The sequence below is a fragment of the Podarcis vaucheri genome (genome assembly GCF_965113315.1).
Source record: "Podarcis vaucheri genome assembly, chromosome: 6".
Lineage (NCBI taxonomy): Eukaryota > Metazoa > Chordata > Lepidosauria > Squamata > Lacertidae > Podarcis > Podarcis vaucheri.
The window spans coordinates 43,991,641-44,016,266 of NC_138764.1; the positions used below are offsets into that span (position 1 = coordinate 43,991,641).

General features: G+C 40.1%; 1 protein-coding gene across 5 annotated transcripts in view; it reads right to left on the bottom strand.

Annotated features, from left to right (window-relative positions):
• SGIP1 (SH3GL interacting endocytic adaptor 1) overlaps positions 1 to 24,626 on the bottom strand; it is a 151,277-nt gene that overhangs the window by 118,496 nt on the left and 8,155 nt on the right. For 4 of the 5 annotated variants that reach the window (XM_082227581.1, XM_082227582.1, XM_082227562.1 and 1 more), the window contains 2 exons: positions 23,143 to 23,211; positions 6,320 to 6,364 (listed from right to left, as the gene is read on the bottom strand). In XM_082227581.1, coding sequence (XP_082083707.1) covers positions 6,320 to 6,329 — 10 coding nt within the window. In that variant the 5' untranslated portion in view covers positions 6,330 to 6,364; positions 23,143 to 23,211. Of the gene's footprint in view, positions 1 to 6,319; positions 6,365 to 21,272; positions 21,387 to 23,142; positions 23,212 to 24,626 lie in introns of all 5 variants that reach the window. The other variant, XM_082227563.1, reaches the window with a different exon arrangement.

Below are 24,626 nucleotides of genomic sequence, written 5' to 3' on the forward strand. Positions count from 1 at the left end.
AAATACTATTGAAAAGCAATATAATTCAAACTAAGTCCAAAAGTCTTTGACTATTGAAATGAAATGGAAGGTTGTTCCTCACCTTTTCACTTCCTGTGGGATTGTTTTTTTAAGTCCTGCATATTCAAAACACAAAGTTAGGGCAACTAGGTGCTGATTGGTCACTCATTATGCTGTGTTTGCTTGTGTAGATTTTGGAAGCATCTATGAGAGATTGACTCACCTGGATAGGTCAAAACAAAAGAGGAACACTATGCAAGGGACCGATTGTTGAGTGCACAAGAGTCAGTGATGCTGCAGGTGGCCCTAGAACAGTATTTCTAGTTCTTGCATATCTCAACATCCTGCGCTGAAAGATGAGGAAGGGAAAATAGTGTTGACTGGCTCTATAATATGTTGTATAAAGATGCTTTGCAACGAATACCCCTTTGCCTGTTTTCTGGTAAGACAAATTATATGAAAAAGTCCTATTAATATAGTTAAAGCTATGGTTTTCCCAGTAGTGATGTATGGAAGTGAGAGCTGGACCATAAAGAAGGCTGATCGCCAAATAATTGATGCTTTTGAATTATGGCGCTAGAGGAGACTCTTGAGAGTCCCATGGACAGCAAGAAGATCAAACCTATCCATTCTTAAGGAAATCAGCCCTGAGTGCTCACTGGAAGGACATATCGTGAAGCTGAGGCTCCAATACTTTGGCCACCTCATGAGAAGAGAAGACTCCCTGGAAAAGACCCTGACGTTGGGAAAGATTGAGGGCACAAGGAGAAGGGGACGACAGAGGACAAGATGGTTGGACAGTGTTCTCGAAGCTAACAGCATGAGTTTGACCAAACTGCGGGAGGCAGTGGAAGACAGGAGTGCCTGGTGTGCTCTGGTCCATGGGGTCACGACACGACTAAATGACTAAACAACAACAATCTTCAAGCTATAATACTCATGGATTCATTTTAGTAGCCCATGAACAGAATATAAAAACGTCTGAGCCAATTTTAGGCCACTGCAGCAAAATGATGAAGAACAGTATGGTACAGTGATGCACATTGGGGTAAGACAGCCTAACTTCAAATATGCGCTTAAGGGGTCTGAACAGGTGGCAGCTGACCAGGAAGGAGATGTGATCAATAAAACTATTGAACTGGTGCATGGTAGCTGTGAAAAAGGCAAATTCCATTATATGGATCTCTAAAGAAGGGACTGAAAAGAAAACTCTCGATCACATAACCATGTTATACAAATCTATGGTGCAATTGCACTTTGAATACTGCCTACAGTTCTGATCGCCTCATCTCAAAAATGATATTATAGACCTGGAAAAAAGTACAGAAAAGGGCAACCAAAATGTTTGTGTGGCTGGAAGAACAGCATTTGAGGCCTTTGGGGGTGGGTGGAAAAAGACAAATAAGCAGGGGACATGATTGAGGTGTACAGGATTATGCACGGTGTGGAGAAAATGGATAAATACTTTCCCCCCTCCCTCTCTCAAAATACTCAGCCTGAGGGTTATTCAAGGAAAATGAATGTTGGAGATTTAGGACAGAAAAAAAGGAAGCACTCCTTCCCACAGTGCTTAGTTAAAGTATGGAATTCACTACCACAAGATGTAGGAATAGCCACCAATCTGAATGACTTTAAAAAGGTTTAAGACGAATTCATGGTGGGGAAGACTATCAAAGGCTGCTAGCCATGATTACTGTATGATATCTCATGTTTTGGAGGCTGTATGCTACTGAGTACCAGTATTCACCAGAAAGCACAAGTGGGAAGTTTGTTGTTGCATTCAAGCCCTCCTGGCCATCTTCCCAAAGGCATGTGGTTGTCCAGGGAGAAGAGGAGGCAGAACTAGATGGGCCTTTGGTCTCATTTAGCAGGGCTCTTCTTGTGTTCTTGGGTGCTCTTCTTGGGTGCCATGGGAGACCTTGAATCCCACTCAGCCATGGACTTAGTGCCTGGCTTTAGGCAAACTGCAGTTTTACAGTTTTAGTTCCTGATCAGCCACAGGGAATACATGTGGCCTAAGCCCACAGGATTGTTGTGAAGAGAAATTGGAGAATGACTGTAATGTAATGAACATGTTTAAAAGTGCTGTAAATGCTAAGTGCAAACAACATCTATCAACTTTCATCATCAAGAATCCAAGAAAACCACTAAAAAGGGGGATATCTGCCAATATTTCAATTTTTAACAAGATTTAGCACTCAAAAGCAGAGGAATTAGAAAAGGTGGTAGAATAGTTCTGCCATTTGTCTGTAGCACAGAATATAGCACAAGAAAGTATGCTGCCTATTTGGAATGTATGCTGTCAAGCTGCAATGCTCCAAGCTTTACATTTGCACAATGCTATCTTGCCTGAAGGACAAACAATTGTTACTGATGCATTACAGTTGCCTAAGATACAGTAGTCATTTTAGGCTTGATGGAAACATAAGATTTTTGCCATCTTTAAAAATTTAAACTGTCAAAATAAGTAAAAAGGAGTTAACTCGAAAGTAGATTTATTCTACCAAACAAGTACAGACTGAGACAAAAATTCTGTTTGAACCTCTAATTATTTGGGAGGGGATCCTTAATGAGTGTGGGTGTCCATTTATATTCAGCTTCCATAAAATTAAAGTTTCCAGTTATTTGACCACGGAAGCTGTTCATTCACAAATGCTTTAGACTATGCCTCTCTTATCACCAGGTGCCAGGCAACAATGTTTTCATTTAACAATATTAATGGTTTTTATAAAAAGTTTGTTGTTTATGCTTTATTTGAATTGTATCAGTTTGCCCTAGAGGCTCTGCTGAAGGGGAGTGGAAATATTTAAATAAAGAATATTAAATACACGGCAGACATTTAGGATTGGGCTGGCTATTCCAACACCCCACACATGCACCTGCAGTCCACAGACTGGACACTGTTTACATGGGAATGCATCTGCTTAGTGATCAATGCATGTAGGCCCAGACTGCACAATCTATATACACAATAAAGCAAAGAGCATCTGTCTATATGGTATCTGCATGCAGCTTCAACTTGAATCAGCTTTGTTTTAAAATGTCTGCAAATATCAGTATCTATGATAATAGAATTTCCAACTTTTGCTGAGCTTTCTTAGGCCTTTAGCCTAGTCATACATTTCCTCTTTCTTCATTCATACTGCATTTTCCCCAAAGCCCAAACAAATCCAGTATTGGGAGTGTGCATTAGCCCAAATGATTTTCCAACAGTACAGGTTTACCCTAGCCAGCTCAAAAGAGGCACCATATACTACTGCTCTTGGGAATAAGAATTACTGTTTGCTGGTGTGATTATAAAACAGATCTGCTGACGTTAGAACAGCAGAACAGAAATCCAGCTCATGTTTAGGCACAAGATGGATCAACAGTCTGTTTTTAATGTGATAATTTTCAGATCTGGTCAAAGTTGTTTGAAATACAATATGCATATAAAACACAGTAAGACAATTATTTTGTCTTTAAATTTTGGCACGTGGGTGGAGAGAGGTGGCCTCATGCCTTGCAGCCAATTTGTTATTTATTTCAATTAGTTATTTATTTCAACCAATATATTACATCTCAGCTCAACAACTGTTGGCCATGCTCCACAGACCCGGCCTTCCCTTCCATTTTACCTTTCTTCCTTCCAATTTTACCTGGTCTCCCAGATCCTAATCCAACATGGAAGGAGCCCTTCCATTCAGAGCAACCTAGTTAGGATACAAGTCCCAGAACATAACCACCACAAAACATTAGATTTTTTTAAAATATCATCAAACTCCTATGGTAAACAGGACTTCAGAGAAATATACCTAAGCAGAGAAGACTTGAAGCTTTCTAGGAGGCTGGAGACCAAACACTGATGCATATACACTCCCAGGGAAGGGAGTTCCACAGCAATCCTAAGCACATTGAACTAAAGGGAACCAACTTTTTAAGTCAACATGCACAGGATTGTGCTGTAAGTCATAATTAAGTTGGCTCCATCAGCATCTTTCTCTTCTTTGACCCCGGCCACCCATTATGATCCAATATATTCCTCTGTGAAAGAGGTTAAAGAATGAGCAGGTTAATTTCTCGGTCTCAATACCATTGGTTCCACGTGTATGTTTGTGTGTGTGTGTGTGTGTGTTACTTTGAAACACATTGTCTTGCACATTTTAAACATAATTTGTGGAACAGATTAAATAACAAGTGGTATTTTTTTTAAAAAAATTCAAATATAACAAACATTAAAAAAGGACGCTCATGTCTGTTCACACAATTCGGATGCTTATCTGAAAAAGAAACTTTGGGAAAGATTTAAATTGTTTTGATTTGCTTCAACAGGAGTTCACTATTCCCCAGTCCAAATATCAGCTTAACAGCATTTGAAAATTCAGGAATTTCATAATTATGTTAATAAAAGAATGATTTTACCTTTCAGTTCTCATTTGTTTACAGTTCCTGAAAGCATTATGCTAATTAAAAAGGCTAGTAACTAGTTGACTTAGGCCACTCCAACAAGTATGCTATCTCTCTCTATGTGTAGCTTCCTCTCATTGCAAAAAACCTAAAATGGTATTATTTTGTCATCTCCAAGAAATGCCTGCAATGTGTCTCATGGGTACCTACAAATTTATGATATTACAGGCAATAAACTCACTGTACGTGTGTTTGTTTAATTCATATTTAAATTAAACAGAACTTTCATAAAGCTTAATAATATGCACTGAATTCAACACGTGACAGTGCAATATATAGCAGGAAAGGGGGAGGCAGGGAATCAAAGCTGTGTCTTACTGTGATATGATCTTCAAACAGCATGCTTAAATTGTTAAAAATCTCAACAGACTAAAAACTGAGTTTGGTTTCTATTTGACTGTATTAATTCATATTGCAATTTAGGTAATTTATTATTATTATTAAAGAAAGACATAGGCCACAAACTGCAAATCATTTAAATTTATACTGGTTCTTCAGCTGTATAGACTGCATTTCTTGCTACAGAAAAGGCTTTATGCAATTTGTCATAGTCAAGAAAAGGCTGTGATATGGGATGACATCCATAGTTAGACACCTTACAGAGATGGTAGGGGAAATGGCAGGCAAATAAACGTTTAGCTGTGAAATCATCAATCTTTACTGAATATGCAGGATAAATGCAGTTTCCCCCTTTGAGCTGCCTACTGTTTCAGACTATTATATTTGTATTGGATGCAAAACTGTATGGAACATTTTTACAAAAGCTAGTATCTCTGCAGCATGTTGTGGTATGAAAGCCACAAAAATGCAGTCTCAGTATACCAGAATGCCTTTAACCTCATTACTAATTTTGTCAGCATCTCAGAAACCGTAGAACAATTAAGAATTTTATCTTAGTTCAACATCCCAGGGTGGATTCCTTTCCCTCAAGAGCTCAGAATTGGTGAAGCAAAAAATAGTATTCTAGAGGTTTGCAATATTTCCACCTCAGAAAGATAAAGCCCTCTTGCAAGAGACCTGCCAAACTGAATTATGTTCCATATTTCAACCATACATGCTTATATGTACATGATTCACTATACCAGCATGAGCCCTATGGTACTTAGTGGGCCATGTTGTTTTACATAAAGTCACATACATTTCCCTATAGCAAAGCTCTAAGCTAAAAGAGCCTAACATTCTATGGCCACAACTGCTGCAAATTAAAGGGCTGGAGGATTGCTATGTTATGGCCTCCAAACACAAATACTACACTAATGGGAAAACCCCAAAGTATCCTTCTTTTCTTATGCTTGAATATATCTGCATCCTTCTAATTATTTCAGATGTATGTCTAAAAAAGTAATAACTACAGAACAAAATAGATTCCTTCTCCAATAAAAGATCAAGTGAATCTAACCTGGAAATGTTTTATGCAACCCTTTTCTCCCCCCACCCCCCCCAAACATGCTTTAAAAAGTGTCAGTGATTTTTCTACAGAGTATTCAACGCACCATTCTTAATGCAATACAATAAAATACTCCCATCTTCCATATTTGCTATGCAAATGTTTCTCCCATTCTCTTTATTTGCACAGAATATTTCAATGTGTCACTAACTGCTGGATTTTCTTCTACCCTGAGAAGATCTGCATGAATAAAAAAAATGTCCACAACCACAACTGCATCAACAGAACCGAGAATTTGATCACTAGAGATGGTATCTGGCAAGTCAGTTATTTGTACCACGGAAGTTCGGCTTTTAATATTTTTAATCCTGCACCCAGAATGTTCTATAGATGATAGCCATCTAAGGCATCAACTGTTTTGCCCTCCAAGCACTGCTGTAACACACAGCGCTAAAAATGTTAAGGCATAATCAGAGCAGAACCTACCTTCCATCATGGTGGCAGAATTGCATTCCTCAGTTTCCACAGAGCCTGAAAAAATACAGGAAATTACGATTCCAGTTATCAGATGCTTAATGTAAGCCCTTAAAACCAGTGTCTTAGATACATGATTGGTGCAGCAGCCAGAAGAAAATAAAATGCGGAGGAAAAAACAGAATGAGAGTGTGCTAAGGCAAAAGATAGGCCATGGATGCTGCTGTAGCTGTATCACCTACAGGCTCACAGAAGGATGCTGAGAGAGAGAGAGAGAGAGAGAGAGAGAAAGGGAGGGGTGGAGGGAGCTGGCTTAGCTCACACGCCTGCTAGTATCTCAGCCAATCCCTCTAGCTTTCTATCTCGTCACATGGTGGCTTGCTTGCATCTCCTGACACAATACCCCTGGAGAACACAGGAACCTATTTTCCCCCCTTTCTCCCCCTCGGTTTCACAACACACACACACACAGACACACACACACGCCCTCAGCTTCTGTGCCTTGTGATGTACTTCCCCCCTCTATAATCTTGTGGCAGCATCTGGGTGAACAAGATTAATTATCAAGCACTGTCAGATTAGCAGAGAGGTTTGCTGTGAAATCTGCATGTAAACATGGTTGGGGCAAAATTGATTTAATTATATTCTTTTTTTATTTTTAAAAAAACAAATTAAAAATAAATTCTGCTGGCATGGTACTGTAGAAATGGAACTGCGCAGCTGCCTTCTGATAATGCCCATGTATCCAGGATGTCAGCTTCTATAGATCTCATAACACAGAGAAACTGTAAGCCTGGCTTCACATTTGTGTCGGCTGATTCCTCCCCCCCCCATTCCCCTCTCCTCCCTGCCAGTCCCTCCTTCCCTGCCCCCCACCAACCATTCAAGAGAAAAATCAATTGGCCTGACGTCACATCATAAACAATTATCCTCAGGAGGAGGATGCAGAAGGAATTTCACCCAGACCACCTTCCAAGAGTGCACTGGAATTAATTTCGCTTGGAGAGCATCCGCATCAAGGGGCAGGGAACTGCCATTAGAAAACCAGAGGAAACAAAAGGGATACAGACACGAGGGACTTTCAAAACCAGCAGGCTCGGAAATGCGCAAGAACGTCAGGAGAGAAGAAATAAAAAGCTGTGCGACCAGGCTGCAGCTTTTCAGGAAACACAACGGTAAAACAGACACGAACCAGCAGAGTTAGCACTGGCATCTCTCACTTGTTACCTTGCAGTGCGGTAACAAACTGTATATACAAGGCTAAATGATGGGGTGAGAAAACCTAGAGTGTTGCTGACTACCCCCTGTAATTCGTCTGCCTTCCATAGCAGGCGTATTTAATCATATCCTAGTAATTCTTCTGTAGCCATTGGTATTGCTAAACATATTTACTACTGAAGTAAATATGTGAAGTGGGTAAAGGAAGAGAGTCAATACTCACAGTGGAAGCAAATAAAATTTGTCTCAGTGACTGCTAAAGGAGACTTAGATAAGAGTTATCTATCTCTGCAACAGTCTTAAGGTATTCTTTAAAGTTCTGGAAAAATAATTATTTACTTTTTCACATAGTACCAGGATTAAGGGAACTTGGTGAAGTTAACATTTTTTCCATTTAAACATGCTGTGTTTTCTCAAAGGATCTGCTCTCTCAAATCCCTACTGCAGGATTTTCCAGTGACCTGTGTTATACACGATGGAGAATTTTTAAGTAACAGATTTATCCATCTGTGAGGAACCTTTGGCTCTATAGATGCTGCTGAACTACAACTCCCATCATCTCTGACAATTGGTGATGTTGGCTGGGGCTGATAGGAATTGCAGTCCATCAACATCTGGAGGGCCAAAGGTCTCCTCATTTATGGTATAAGAGGTAGCTATAAGAGTTCAAACAGGTACACATGGTTAACAGCTGACTTACAAGGGGCATGATTAGATTTCTTAGTATGAATTTTGCATTAAGATTTTCAAGTAAGGACAAAGTCCTCTAAATCTAATAATTCAATGTTCTTGGCAAACTTTCTAGAACACTAGCCTTGGTTTGGACCTTGATATAGGAATATGCCCCTGAAGCCAAATGACATGGAGGCTATAATGGAATATTGCCCAATGGACCCACCACTCCCAGTCTTTTAGACAGCTCAGCTCAAAATTTGTCTTCTTTGCAGAAATACAATTTAGATGCAGCAGCACTAGCGCACAGTCCTGGTCAGTGAAACAGTGGCTTTGGGGGATTAGAGAGGAAGGAGTTTGCACAGTCTTGACTGACCAACTAGAAATTCACATGATCTTGGTATGAAGGTTGAGTCATAATAATGGACCCCGCAGGACTGCCAACTGCTCTTATTGTTTCTTTGCTCTCTTCCAATCAGTACATACATTCCACTGCTTTGAGACTTGTTGGCATCTGTCTGTCTCAAGAAACAATGGAGTGCACCTCTGGGGGTGAAGTCAAGCCACTGGGCAGTGTGTATGGAGGTCCTGGGCTGCCCAGACGACAATCTCCTTCATAGTTGCTGTTTTAATCCTAATTAGAAATTAATTTGGGACCAGCTCAAATAATCTGTAATTTGGAAATGTCATATGTGCAATGGCACCATGAGCCTGAACGTATGTCTATGAACATACAATGCAATGTGTTACGCAAGCACATTGTACATATATGCTTTCGCCTGCAGTTAGAGCTTTCCCATTGGAAAGAGTGGTGGTGTCTGATGCTCATGTGCACCATGGATCCAATTTTACATCGTACATGTAAAGAGTACCTACTGTAGTTGTACTCAACTATAACCCAATCAGAACAGACCCATTGAAATCAATGAAACTAAGTAATTTTATCATTTATTGATTGATTGATTTATTTAATTTATATACTGCCCTTCATCCGAAGATCACAGGGTGGTTTATAATATAAAAACAGAAAAATACCATAATAACAAAAACAATACCCCTTCCAATAGTTTTAAAGGCCATAGACTGGGTTTAAATAATTAAATCAAGGCCTGGGAGAAGAGAAATGCTTTTGCCTGGTGCCTAATGATATGCAACGAAGGTGCCAGGCAAACCTCCCTGGGGAAGAGCAGGGAGTCACTGCAGAAGAGGCCTGTTCTCATGTTGCCACCCTCCGAAACTCATCAATGGGTCTATTCTGAGTAGAACTAGAATTTAATATCACCCTATATATACAAATTCCAGTTTAGAGGTTGTGTGAACCAACCATTGGCATGAACATGGATGTTTCTTAATATTGTGGTTTGTTACAGAATATCAAAGACAAAGACTAATTAATGCTTTCTCTTGAAAACAAGACAAAAACTCTAACTTCAAAGTGCATAAAGAGATACTATTTCTTTCCAAGTTGAGACCTGACCGGGACTAAAAAGCAGATGATGTTGTGGTGACAGCCCACCCCTGCACAGCCAGTTTCTCATACCCCACAAAACAGCTGGAAGATTGGGCCATTCCAATGCAATTTGTTTACACTGGGCAGTACTGGGCCTCAATAACTACCTATGGCCATCTCTTCAATGCTTCTCAGTTGAGTTGAGAAGGAATCATGCTGGTGCAGAGCATGTCAGAAGCCCAGGGCAGAAGTCTTGTTAGAATAAATAAATAAACTCAAACAAAAAAGCAGCCGATCCCTGGCAGGGGCCCTGATCGCCTTAGCTCTCCAAATTTGGAGAAAGTGTACCCGGTTCCCATTCTCCTCTGTACAGGCCTGGAAGGAATACAAGGTGTCAATCTGAATAAAATGTTGTGGGGGGCCTAGGTAAGCCCCGTCCCACATCATCAGTCACATGATGCAGTGCACACACCATTTGAATGGGAATGTCCATGAACTTTGTGGGGGCCTGACCACCTCAAATATTTTATTGTGGGGGCCGAAGCCCCCACAGCCCCTAGGAGTTGGCTCCTACGCAAGGGGTGTATACAAGTGCAGAGAACTACTGCATACACACACAACTGGTCATCTTGATGGACATTGTTACAGAATGGGTCACAAAATAAATACCACATGTGTGTCTAGGTTTGCCATCGCCTTTCTCCCAAGGAGCAGGCGTCTTTTAATTTCGTAACTGCTGTCACCATCTGCAGTGATCATGGAGCCCAAGAAAGTAAAATCTCTCACTGCCTCCATTTCTTCCCCATCTATTTGCCAGGAGGTGATGGGCCCAGTGGCCATGATCTTCGTTTTTTTTTTATATGGTCTGAAGCTCAACATCAAAAAAACGAAGATCATGGCCACTGGGCCCATCACCTCCTGGCAAATAGATGGGGAAGAAATGGAGGCAGTGAGAGATTTTACTTTCTTGGGCTCCATGATCACTGCAGATGGTGACAGCAGTTACGAAATTAAAAGACGCCTGCTCCTTGGGAGAAAGGCGATGGCAAACCTAGACAACATCTTAAAAAGCAGAGACATCACCTTGCCAACAAAGGTCCGTATAGTAAAAGCCATGGTTTTCCCAGTAGTGATGTATGGAAGTGAGAGCTGGACCATAAAGAAGGCTGATCGCCGAAGAATTGATGCTTTTGAATTATGGTGCTGGAGGAGACTCTTGAGAGTCCCATGGACTGCAAGAAGATCAAACCTCTCCATTCTGAAGGAAATCAGCCCTGAGTGCTCACTGGAAGGACAGATCGTGAAGCTGAGGCTCCAATACTTTGGCCACCTCATGAGAAGAGAGGACTCCCTGGAAAAGACCCTGATGTTGGGAAAGATGGAGGGCACAAGGAGAAGGGGACGACAGAGAATGAGATGGTTGGATGGTGTTCTTGAAGCTACTAGCATGAGTTTGATCAAACTGCGGGAGGCAGTGGAGGACAGAAGTGCCTGGCGTGCTCTGGTCCATGGGGTCACGAAGAGTCGGACACGACTAAACGACTAAACAACAACAACAACACCAGCTGTAGCACGGCATCATATACATTAACATTTTTAGTGCATAATTATACAGTGGTACCTCTAGTTACAAACTTAATTTGTTCCGGAGGTCCGTTCTTAACCTGAAACTGTTCTTAACTAGAGGCGTGCTTTCGCTAATGGGGCCTCTTGCTGCCACTGCGCCGCTGGAAAAATTTCTGTTCTCATCCTGGGGCAAAGTTCTCAACTCGAGGTAACTCTTCCAGGTTAGCGGAGTTTGTAACCTGAAGCGTTTGTAACCTGAGGAGTTTGTAACTTGAGGTACCACTGTAATTACACACCCATTTTACTTCAGCCCTTTGATTTACTAAAGGCTCCCAAGATAGCCTGTTATAGAAATGGGGTGGGGAGGTTAACTTAAGGCTCTTCATTCAAATGAATTATTGAACAAGAAAGCACTTTTGTGTGGGGTAAGAGACACACATGATGAAGTCTAGACAGACAGCAAAAGCAAAGTAGCTCTGAGAAACTGTGAATGGTACTGTCCTATGCACTGCCAACCTTTACTGCTGCTCCTTGACTTATAAAAGGAAAACACTGGAAAGTTTCCATGTGAACAATGTGCTTTGCTTATACTGCACCCTATGGGGGGCACACTTGAGTAATTGTAATTTATGGTCAAGCTAGATGTTACCATGAATATGTTGCTAGTCACTATTTGTTGATTGCAACATTATTCAGGACAACTAAATTTAATGGGTCTACTCTGAGAAAACTGGATACAGTCCAATGTCAGGAGATTTTTTATTTTTTAAAAAAGTAATAGCAGTTGTGGGTGGATGGGGGAAATTTTAGAGGAGCCACAACCATTTGTCTCCTTATGTTTTAATTTAAGATGACTTTGTAATAGTTGCTTTACAAATTTACATTATTTCTTCAGCAGGTGCAATGAAACTTTGTTCTAACTTTCTTAGGACATAATATATCTACTAAATTATGTAGGGATATTTGAGGAACAATATTATTAAAACAATTAAATATGAAGGAATGAGCAACTCAGGCACAATACTACCACACTGTAATTTCCTGCAAACTACATTCCATTGCCCAATAATAATAATAATAATAATAATAATAATAATAATAATTTTTTATTTATACCCCACCCTTCCCGGTTCAGAAAATCGGGCTCTGGGCGGCTAACAACAAATTTAAAACACTTAATTGATGCAACAAAAAAAAGCATAAAATACAGTAAAAAACGTGAATAACAATAAATTCAGAATCCAAAAATCAATTTAGGGGGAAATCTATCCAATAAACATTAGATGATCACCAGGGCTAGCTGGCTAAATTAATCCTATTTGGGCCAGCGAGGAGACCAGGGGAGAATTAGCTGTGGGATCGCAGATGGGTAATATTCATAGAAAGGGGAGGGGGAGGGAAGGAAGAGGAATAAAAGATCAGGCTAAGTTCAAACTGAAAGCCAGGCGGAATAGCTCTGTCTTACAGGCCTTGCGGAAGGAAGTTAAATCCTGCAGGGCCCTGGTCTCATGGGACAGAGCATTCCACCAGGTTGGAGCCATCACTGAGGAGGCCCTGGCCCTGGTGGAGGATAATCTGACTTCATTAGGGCCCGGGACCTCTAAACTGTGATTATTCAGGGACCTTAAGGTCCTCTGCAGAGCATACCAGGAGAGGCGGTCCCGTAAATACGAGGGCCCTAAGCCACAAAGGGCTTTAAAGGTCAAAACCTGACCCGATACTCCACCGGGAGCCAGTGTAACTGGTAAAGCACTGGGTGAATATGCTCCCATGGCAGGGACCCCGTGAGGAGCCTCACTGCAGCATTCTGCACCTGCTGGAGTTTCTGGGACAGCTTCAAGGGCAGCCCCGCGTAGAGCGAATCACAGTAGTCAAGCCTGGAGGTGACCGTTGCATGGATCACTGTGGCTAGATCGGGGTGGGAAAGGTAAGGACCTACTGCTTAATGCAGCGAAGGTGGGAAAATGTCGCCTTGGCTGTTGCTGTAACCTGCGCCTCCATGGAAAGGGAGGCATCAAGGATTACACCTAAACCCTTAAGGGAAGGTACTGGCACTAATTGGGCCCCTGCAAGAGAAGGGAGTGGGTATTAAACAATACAAAGAATATTCTAGTGCAATGTGCTGATTAATTGTATTTCTTCTTTCCTTACACACCTAACTATATTCTGAGAGACAAAAATGGGCTGAACAAGAATTCTTCAAAATCCTGGATGCTTTCATATACTGTATGTCCAAAATCCATTTCCACTTATAAAAGCCAACTATGGTTAAATTTGTCATATAATGGCAACTACAGATAAGCCTCACAAAATTCTGCATGGAGGGCTGAGGCCTTTTCTATTAAATAAAAGGAAAGATATTGGAAGGTTCCTGAAAATTAGTAAGCAATGGAGGAATATTCTACGCAGACACACATACAGAGGGAGATAAGGAAAAAGCAACAAGTATTGGGGTGGGTAGGTTACACATCAACATTAATATTTTTAAACAATATAATGCACTTCTGAAATACACACAATAGGTGATAACCAATTAAGTCATACTCAGAGTAGACATACTGAAATTAATAGGATTACATTACTATATTGTTTTCAATGGATGAAGTATAACCTAATAATCTGTAAATAAATAAAATTCCACTGTGTCATCTAGAAAAATTTATATTCCTTGCAATATATAAAACCCACCAACTTGTCTCCCTTGCTGGGTAATAGTGCAATAAATTCTCTTTAAAATAGCAAGAACAAAGAAGGGAGCTGAACACATTAGTTAGAAGCTATCATTTCTGAAAGTTATAGCAATGCCCATGAAAACTGTGGTGTTTTATTATATCAACTTTAGCTTTAAAAAGAGAGTGCAGTAGTTTATTTAAGACACACTACCCAGAGTTTGGAAGGGGCCGTCAACAGCAGATTCTCAAAATAAAAGAAACAGTCAAGAATCTCAGTGGGTCCTCAGTTTACCTTAACAGCCTCAGCAATTCCTGAGATAATTATCTCCCATTTTAAGCAAAATAAGCCACCTCACAGAACGGTATTAGAATTTTAAAACAAAGTTCTCATCAGCGGTATCCCACTTTCGGACTTCCTATCTCTGATGAAGGGAAAAGAAAGCATCATAATGGATTGACTTCTAAGCAGAATGGATAGCCACCTCTCTCCAGCAGAGCTGCGGAGTATCCCTTCTTACAAATGAAGGAGGCCACTCATGCCAACTTTTGCAGCCTTTGGCTCCTGCTTTATCTGGATGACTTGCTCATTTGTGAAATGAACAGCCTGCAGAATGCCCTCCCTCTAAGGGATCTTTCACCAAGTTGGCTGGGGCTGATGGTAGTTGTTACCCACAACTTCTGGAGGGTACGGTACCAGCTTGGTGTAGGCTGTCCTAGGGGCACAGCTAGTGCCAGTACTGTTCTTCTTTTGGCATCACTTGAAACCTGTCTGTTTGTCCAGGCTTTTTCACCATTCCCACTGCAAATGAGGAGCTGAGATCATGACTCCCTGACCATTTCTCAAAAAGATGCTGTATTTGTGCCTGCTTCTATAACATTGGGCTGAATTGTTTTATTCTACTTGAACCCACCCTGGAATCATATTATAAAGGGTGGGCTAGAAACTCTCTTATGCTTTAATTTTGAAAATTGGAGACCAGGGTTAGATTACACTTCCAAGAGATTTAAAGCCGAAAGAACACCCTTGTCTAAACTCACAGTAGGCTAGGGTCTTGGCACCAGCTAATTTATTCCTGCTTTGGAGAAACAAAGGGAGATAGACAGTCCTACACATACAATATTGTTACTACCGGACTGGACATAAAGACTTGGAATTGACTGGGATTTGCTTAAGGCCATCCAATGCCTTGCTGGTAACAGGTCAAGGAAATATATCAGAAACATTTTTTTAAAAAAATCCCTAAGAGAAGCTCCAGGTAGCTAGAGAGTTTCTCCAAGATTCTCTAAGGACAAATGTGGCTCAGACATTTCATGAATAGCTCTTAAAAGGTAAAGCGTTGGTGTGGGAGGTGTAGATCTGGATGAGGAGCAAAGCTGACCACTGCCTTAGACCCATCTCATTCCAGAATCCTTATCTGCATTCTACCTCATACCTGTCTCTAGACACCATTCACACAATTGTTACCTGTGTAAATAGTGTCTGGTCTAGTTTGACCATTAGTCAGAGACAATCTAAGGTAGTCAGAGAAGATCCAAGGTCTCACAGTGGCCCATTTCAGTTTTGCACCATTACTGTGTTCAGACAGCAACTTTTAAAGAAAAGTTTCCCCACCCCGTAGCATGCTCTCTTTATCTTCCAATAGTGTCTGAAAAACATATGGGCACTGTTCCATTGATTAAACTGTTTCATAAAAAATGGTAAGTGTGTGTGCATTTCTGGTGCCGTGGTGGAATGGCTGAAAAGTATTTGGCACTTATTCTGTGAGTTGAAACAGCACATAGATAGCAGGCAAACAGTTCACCTGGTAACAGTCATGTGTTGTACCCCATGTTGAGATACACTGCAATGATGGGCATGTTATGAATCTACTCACTACATAAACAAACAAAAAAGGCATTGGATTTCTGTTTATTGTATTTCTATTTAAATTATAGTAATCATTTCTAAATGTGCATCTATCTATCTATAGCATATATTATATATGTAAATATATATTAGCACATGGATTTTTTATGCAAATCTGTTTCCTTTCAGGGATGCATCTCCTCTTTTGGGGGGCAATATGTAACTGATGACCCTACCAACACTGCTCACTTTCAAAAGGGCAGTGGAAACTATTCTTGCATGCATTGCCAGGGTATTGTGCTCCATAAATGGCTTTTACTGAGAACTGCTGCTTTTACATACTGCTTCATTTACTTTAGAATATTTCAACTCCCATTTTTATCTGTTGTTCCCCTTTTGGACTTTGGTGAATCACACTGATTACTACTCTTTCTAGAAAAAAGCAGGACAAAAATCTTGGATGTGCTCAACCACTGAGCAATGGCAATTCTTACGGCTATCAACTGTCATGAACAAATCAGGATTTTCACAGCAATTTAAACAGTCCTGACATGTGAAGAGGCAGCTTAGTGAAATCCCTTGGATTTTAATCTGAACCTTTAAGGAAGGTTTTGTTTTTGCAACCTACATTCAGAAATTAAGAACAGCCTCAGTTTCCATGCAGAAACATTAAAATAAGATGAATTAGTCATAGCCAAAAGTGAAGTCATGCTTTATTACACAAGACAAGGTCCTGCTGGAGCAGCTGTATTCCTTGGTTCCTAGCTATTAGCTCCAAGTAGCATGCCCCATATGCCTTGCTAGACAAGGTGCCTTCTGGACAGTGCTTGCCAAGCGCAAGGAGCTTTAGGTTCTGATGGCAAGGGATTTGCTAAATAAAGCTTAAATCCGCCAGCTTCATCCCTAGATGGAATACCGTGACAGTAAATAACAAAGCATAAATCGAAATAATACACGGTAGCCACACATTTTTGTTTCACATATTGGCCTGCATGGCCACTTAACTGATCCATAGCAAATGTCAACCTTTCTTCCACAACTGTCTCCTGTCATCTCAAAAGAGCAAATAATAGAAAGCTGTATTAGTACATGCAGAGCGCCACTGAGAACTCCAGCGAGCACAGTGCAGATCTCACTGGCTGGCCTTGGGCAAATCACTTCCTTAGCCTTAGCCCTTGCTTCCCCATAACTCCCACACCATGGACAGGAAAGTGGCTGGGGAGTGGGAGTGTGATCAGAAAAATGGTCCAGGAGGAAAGGATTAGGCCCTCTTACACACAGCTGCTCCAACCAAATCTACTACTCCCCCATGACTGTATTTCACTTTTTAAAAATAAACACGGAGAGCTGAATATCTTGTCTTGGTTGACTTTGAGGCTGCATCCTTGTTTGCAAAGTAGTTTACAAATGGAATTTGCCACAATAAAGGGATCCGTGCTGGACAACACTACTCCACATGTTGTGCTGAGATAAGAGAGGAGTTATGTACTAATCAGTTTCCTCTCATCCTTGAACTCCATACTTTCAGCTGATCCCAGACAAGGGTGGTGGCGAAGATGGGGGAGACTTTCAGTCCCTAGCTTGTGTCAGCTAAATGAATGGCCACGAACTGCCAGACTAGTCTCAGTAGCAGCTGCTGAGAAGGGGCAAAAGCAAGTCTCTAAAGGTGATAGAAATATTACTAATAACTTTACTATTGTACTTTATAAAATTATCAGCATATATGAATATTCAGACTTGACAGCTCAACAGCAGTTGATTAGTCAAAGAACGAAACACATCATTTTTCTTTGCAATAAAATATGTACAGCCCATTTAAAACGTGTTTCAATAGAACACAAGAAAGGTAATAAAACTTCAATCTAGTTATCTGAGCAAGCCCATTTAACTTGTGTTTGTATTTGATGGGTTTGACCTTTTCAAGCATTCTGGGTCTGAAACAGAGTTCGTATTTCACTGTGTGTACATTTTAATTGCTCTCATATATGAACATAGAAGTTGGATGCTGGGCTTTCTTTTAAGAGCCTACGAAAATCAAATCTGACAGATACCAGTTGACAATGCCTGTAGTTCATCCCTGTATAGCAATTAGTGCAGACTAATTGACTTCCACACAGACCACATGGATATTAGATTCTAATTTAAGCTACATGCCATATTTTTCTTCTGAAGAGGCAACCTGCTTTAAAATCAGTTGTGAAGTGAAAAAAATGTACCAACTCACACTCTGAGTATTAACACCTGCAGAACTGATTGAAGGCTAAAACCACTCCAGATTTTATAAAGTGAAGTGCATGTGTGGGGTAGGCATATACGATCACAAGGCTCTCTATATTTTGGTTTTTTATTTTTATTTTTATTTTTTTAAAAAAAACAAAATGATTTATTGACATCTCCAGACCAGAAAAAAATATCATTTTAGAGCTCTGTAATGGATGGAATAGCATTCACCTTTTTTATTTTTATTTTTTTTTATAATAATTTTTATTGCATTTTTTCCAAATTACAGAAAGAACAAAAGAATAGACATATAGAAAGAAAAAAAGAAAAAAAGAACAGAAAATCACGACCATTTCAACAACTTATTTCAAATTTCCATTGGACTTCCCCACATCTCCCACATAATGCATTCTTGATAATAAAGTTATCAGCAAATTATACCCTTATTTCGTGTGTTTCTTTATATTTTCAGTTGCAATTTAAGTTTAAATCTCTTATTCTCCATTTACTCTAAAAATATAACATAATTTCGTTTTTACCCATTTAAACTTTGATTCTTTCATGAATGTTATCAATTTCATAGATAATAAATTTCGTTGCTGGGGCTAACGTTCCAAATCATACGGCGTCTTATGTTTCATACAACTTATAATACTTTTGCAGATAGTCTTTAAATTTTTTCCAGTCCTCCTCCATTGCCTCTTCTCCCAAGTCTCGGATCCTTGCAGTCATCTCGGCTAGTTCCATGTAGTTCATCAATTGCGTCTGCCAATCCTCCAGTGTGGGCAAATCTTGGGTCTTCCAATGCTTAGCGATGAGAATTCTTGCTGCTGTTGTAGCATACATAAAGAAAATTCTATCCTTTTTTAACACCTTCTGGCCGACAATGCCCAGAAGGAAGGCCTCTGGTTTCTTGGGAAAGGTGTACTTAAACACCTTTTTTAACTCGTTATAGATCATTTCCCAAAAGGCCTTCAATCTTGGACAAGTCCACCAGAGGTGAAAGAATGTCCCTTCAGCCTCCTTGCATTTCCAACATTTATTATCAGACAAATGGTATATCTTAGCGAGCTTGACTGGGGTCATGTACCACCTGTATACCATTTTCATAATGTTTTCTTTCAAGGCATTACATGCCGTAAACTTCATACCGGTGGTCCATAACCTTTCCCAGTCCTCAGACATAATATTGTAACCAATGTCTTGAGCCCATTTTATCATGGCTGATTTAACTGTCTCATCCTGAGTATTCCATTTAAGCAGCAAGTTGTACATTCTCGATAATACCTTGGTCTTTGGTTCTAACAACTCTGTCTCAAGTTTCGATTTTTCCACCTGGAATCCTGTTTTTTTATCTAGCTTAAAAACCTCATTAATTTGGGCATAGTGTAGCCAATTTTGCACCTTATCCTTTAATTTTTCAAAGCTCTGCAACCTCCAATTACCTCCAATGTTTTCTATTATTTCCCAATATTTCGGCCAATATGCCTCCATATTGGATGTTTTCCGAGCTTTGGCCTCTATTGGTGAAATCCACCTCGGAGTTTTACTTTCCAATAAGTCTTTGTATTTTTTCCAGACCATATATATTGCTTTTCTGACAATATGGTTTTTAAACATTCCATGTGTTTTCCCCTTGTCATACCACAAATACGCATGCCAACCTAACAAATTATTGAAGCCTTCCAGATCTAGGACATCAGTGTTTTCCAATAAAATCCAATCTTTCATCCAGCAGAAGGCCGCAGCTTCATAATATAACCTTAAGTCTGGTTTTTTAAAAAACAAACTCCCCTGCAACTCATCTGAGGTTTTCTACAATATTTTGACTCAATCACAGTAAGACACTTTGGATCTAAATTGCAGCCAAAATCTGCTACCAAGTTAGGGTTGTGCAAGATATTTTTGGCTCCCTACATGGAAAATCCAGTGGCACAATCCACCAGGAAATTATTTTTAGAAGCCTAAGCAGAATGAGTAGGAAATATGGCTTAGCACAGCTCTTATTCATTTCAGTGGGCCTTGTGCAGGGACACTTCTGAGTGAATTGTGTGCTCTAGGTTCGAGCCATCTGCCTTGGCCTCTATGTGATCCTTAGGCTGCAGTCCTAGATGTGCTAACCTAGGAGTTGGTTCTCTTGAATTCAATGGAACTTATCTTCACCATAACTGTACTGTCTGATTTTGTGCTATGTCCTGCCCCCTTAACAACCATGTTGTTGCTGGCACCTACCAGCACTCTGAAAATTCAAGGTGTCCATTGATCCGAAAAAGATTGGCAACCCCCGTTTTAATGCTTCCTGTTTATTAGATGCTCAGAAGTAAGTCCCATTGACTTCAATGAATCTTACTCACATGTAAGAGTATAAGATTGCAGCCTGAATGAAAGAGATTCTTTTTCTACTGAAAATATTGTGAAAGGTTACAAAGAATAGATGCTGCAAACTGGGGGGAAAAACCTTTAAAAACCCAGGCTACTCTTTTGGCAGTTATTAGAGGCCTGTGTAATTACATAATCTTATTAGCACTTGTGCTGTCATCCTCCCTTCTTCCTCCTTCAGTGATAATCTCATTGCTGAGTCTAGCCAGTCTGATCTAAACATGCAAAGTTTAAAGGTAAAGATAAAGGGATGCCTGTTTGTTAAGTCCAGTGACTCTGGGGTTGCGGCACTCATCTCGCTTTATTAGCCAAGGGAGCCGGCGTTTGTCCGCAGACAGCTTCCGGGTCATGTGGCCAGCATGACTAAGCCGCTTCTGGCGAACCAGAGCAGCGCACGGAAACGCCGTTTACCTTCCTGGCCGGAGCAGTACCTATTTATCTACTTGCACTTTGACGTGCTTTAGAACTGCTAGGTTGGCAGGAGCAGGGACCAAGCAATGGGAGCTTACTCCATTGTGGGTATTCGAACAGCCGACGTTCTGATCGGCAAGCCCTAGGCTGTGTGGTTTAGACCACAGCACCACCCGCATCCCTTATGCAAAGTTTACTCCTGTGCAATAGAGAGCTTTATTCTTTTAGGCACTGTACACGCCACTCTTTATAATCTGGTAAGGAAAAGAGAGCATTTATTTAATAACACATTCTGAAGTCATTGGCTACACTATGAAACTTTAAACCCACAGTCTTTTACATGAGACTCCTACACAAAACTCAGTTGAGCAAAAGGTAATAGCAAATAATCAAAGGACATGATTCTGGTACCTTTAATAGTGCTGTAGAAGGGGAAATTTCAGAAGGTGGATATTTTCATTCCTATTCATAAGAATCCTGCCAAAAAAACTCTACATAACCAGAAGTACAGGATCTCAGTCCAATTTGTACCTAGCTGGTGACTCGCTTTGAGTTTGGTGCTTCTATAAATAACTAGGAAACTTTTGGCTGCCTCTTCATTTGTTGCCCAGAAACTAGAGATCTACAGATAAATTCACAGTCAGTCTGTCAATACAAAATTTATAGGTTTTGTAAGAGTGGTGTACAGTGTACACTCAAGGAGAAATTTAATCAGCTACAGCACAACTTGCCTCACTTAATACCCCCCGCCCTGCCGTGTAAGTAGAGACAATTAATCTACGCCTTTGGGTACACAGAGCAGTTCAGGTCATACACAGGGATTCAAAGGCAGCATTTTACTTCCCGGGTCTCCTTTTTAAACACACAGCTCAATACAGTTTTTCCACTTTTACAGAAATATAACCCCATAAACCAATAAAAACCCATAAACAAAAGCCATGGCATTTGTTAAGATGGTCTCTTATATGGGCCTAGTTCTGGGAGAGATAGAAAACACATGCCTGAACTGTGCCACTATAAATTGCAGGTGGGGGCTTCATGGAACTGAAAGTTCCTCTCTGTACAAAAGCCATATAGTACAAAATTCCTTCACACAGAAAACTAGCATGTCAGGGAGAGTAGCAAAGTTATAACTCTTCTCCCAAATACCTAGCTTTCATTATTTAAGAACTTAGTTTCGGATGTGACACACTTCTCACATACATCGGAGTTGTGTGGGCAGCCAAACATAGGCTTACCATTTCAGTAAGAAGCAGGATTTAGCAATAATTGTTCTATTTTACATACTTTAACCAGCAACTCCTGCTCAATCCATGTAAAACAAGTTTATACTTAAAACGATTGATTTACTTTAAATAAATTTAGGAGGTAAGTGTTTCATTACATCATTTAAGGTATCCCTAGTGGTCTAACTATATGGCTGGCAAAACAAAACCCCAAATTCAAGCCCTTTTGCTTTGCTTTTCATAAGTCAGCCACGGGTGGATTTACCAAAATTACTCCTTTCCATGGCCATTTCAGCTCTTCAGAAAGGCTTCCCATCTTTGGACATACTAAAGTGACATGCAGTGTCCATTCAGCCTTTTCCTCCTCCATGGAAGCACTTCTACAAACATTATTTTATTTATCTCAGGGAAAAGACACTTCTATAATACTATGGAGATAGAACAAAGGCAAAACAGGAAATAAAACCCCACTCAAAGCTACAGAGCTACACTTAAAAAAAAAAACAAAATGCAGAGGATAACATCTCTGTCCCTCTGTTACATCATTTTCCACTATCCTGCCTTGCATAGCTTATCCAGTCTGCAAAGCCATCTTAATATAGTTAAACACACAGGTGGGGAAGCATCGTCTCTCCCAGTCACATGCAGGAATTACTGTCTAGCAGCACTCTCCAGAATCCTTAGGACTCACCTGACAGCTAATATTTCCCCTTATCCAGAGCTTTTTAAAATGGGCAGCTGTCAAGAGGCAGATCTTTTTTGACAGAACAGTCTGCTACAGTCTGATAAGAGAGGCAGTATCACCTCCTTAGTACATAGCACCTTGATTTTTCAATGTAAGAAACCAAAGCTCACCAATATTTTCTGTGCTTCCCAACTTTTGCACTTTATCAGTATAATAATAATAATAATAATAATAATAATAATAATAATAATAATAATATTACATCTAATTACCAGGAAAATAGTAAGTTAGAGGCCAGCTGCTTGGGCTGGTTTGAAGCTCAAACCAGGGATATTTGTAAGCCTAGCTTCAATGTAAGGGGATTTCACATCTCTATATATTGAAAGAACTTCCACACAAATCATTCCCTACATATTTCACCAAAGATGCTACTGTCCAATGCTACTGTCACCAAATTTACTTATAAGCAAATCCTACTAATAAAGCTTACCTGAAAATCAGGCTGCAATCCTTGGTACTTCTTTGGGAGCAAGTCCATTCCACGGTAATCCATTTACTCCTGAATAAACAAGGACAGGAATCAGCTAATGCAACTGAAGTCATGAGAACTAGTTTCTTTTCACTAAACACAGTATCACTATCTGTGATTCTCAGGCATGCAGATTTAATTAACTGATATGTACACACAAAAAAGTAGCAGGATGACTAATATAGATAGCGCCATCGCAAAACCTTGTGAAAGATATTTCACATTATCAAAGATCATTCAACTAAAGCACACCAACTGAGATGGGACATAGCTGTTTTTACGAAGGGCAGGCATTATCTGCAATGATGGTTTCTTTACACTGTTTGAAGGAACTCCTTTAAAATTCAGGCATACCACTAGACACAAGGACACGGCTCCCTGAATCTTTGAACAGTTGTGTGGCTGAAGGTGCAGCTTTTCTCTGCCTTACCACTCTATTTAATAACCAGCTGCACCTGGTGGGATTCCCTGGTTGCACAAATTAAAGGCATATGAGCTCTGTTCTTGCCTGCAGCAGGTCTTCTTAGGCACACTCATATTTTGCTTTATTAAAACAGTCAGCAAATACTGACTGACACATTGGAAACTGTATTTAGATTTTCCATTCATATTTAGGCATTGCTTGGCATGCTTAAAACAACACTTCCTTCAAATAATGTATCTGAAACCTTTATGAGTTGCCCTGTCCCATCTAAATTTGATTACAAAAATGCAAAATACCCTCAAAAGAGGCATTGAAAACATGTCTTCATTCATTCGCAATGACATTTTAAACTACTGTTCTATACATTATAAGGCACATTTTAATGCAGCGTTCCCCAACCTGATGTCCTTCTGATGTTGGACTACAATGCCCATCAACCTTGGCCATCAGCCATTTTGGAAATGGCTGATGGGAGCTGCAATCCAGCAACATCTGAAGGGCATCAGGTTCCCCATGTGGTCTAGGAAACTATGCCAGTGCAAAAGACTATGACCCGGAAGGACTGGGACCCCATCCAATTTTTCTCAGCCACTGACTGACAGAAACACAGATGGTTAGCTAAAAAACACACACAACAGAACTCTGAATATGTAGTAAACATAAAATGTGGTTGCTCTCTTTAAAATCCTTAATCTAGTAATATTTATTTAACCAAAAGGGCACACTCCAAAATCTATTCAGAGCTACTTGGGTGGGGAGAGGAAGGTATGTTAGTGTCAGGACTACACAAGAAATTGAAGTAGCTTATTACACACAGTCCACAACCTTTGCATAGCTATACTCAATAGATTAGTTTATCATTTCCATTTAGTTTAGAGAAGACAGCTACCCAGTTCAAGCACAAGTGAGACTAAGATCCACAGCATTCAGATATACTATTTTAATGCAAATATTAAAACTGGTGTTTTCTTGCTCATGCATTATAGAGTTTTCCTGGCAGTGTTCCTGCATTATTATTATT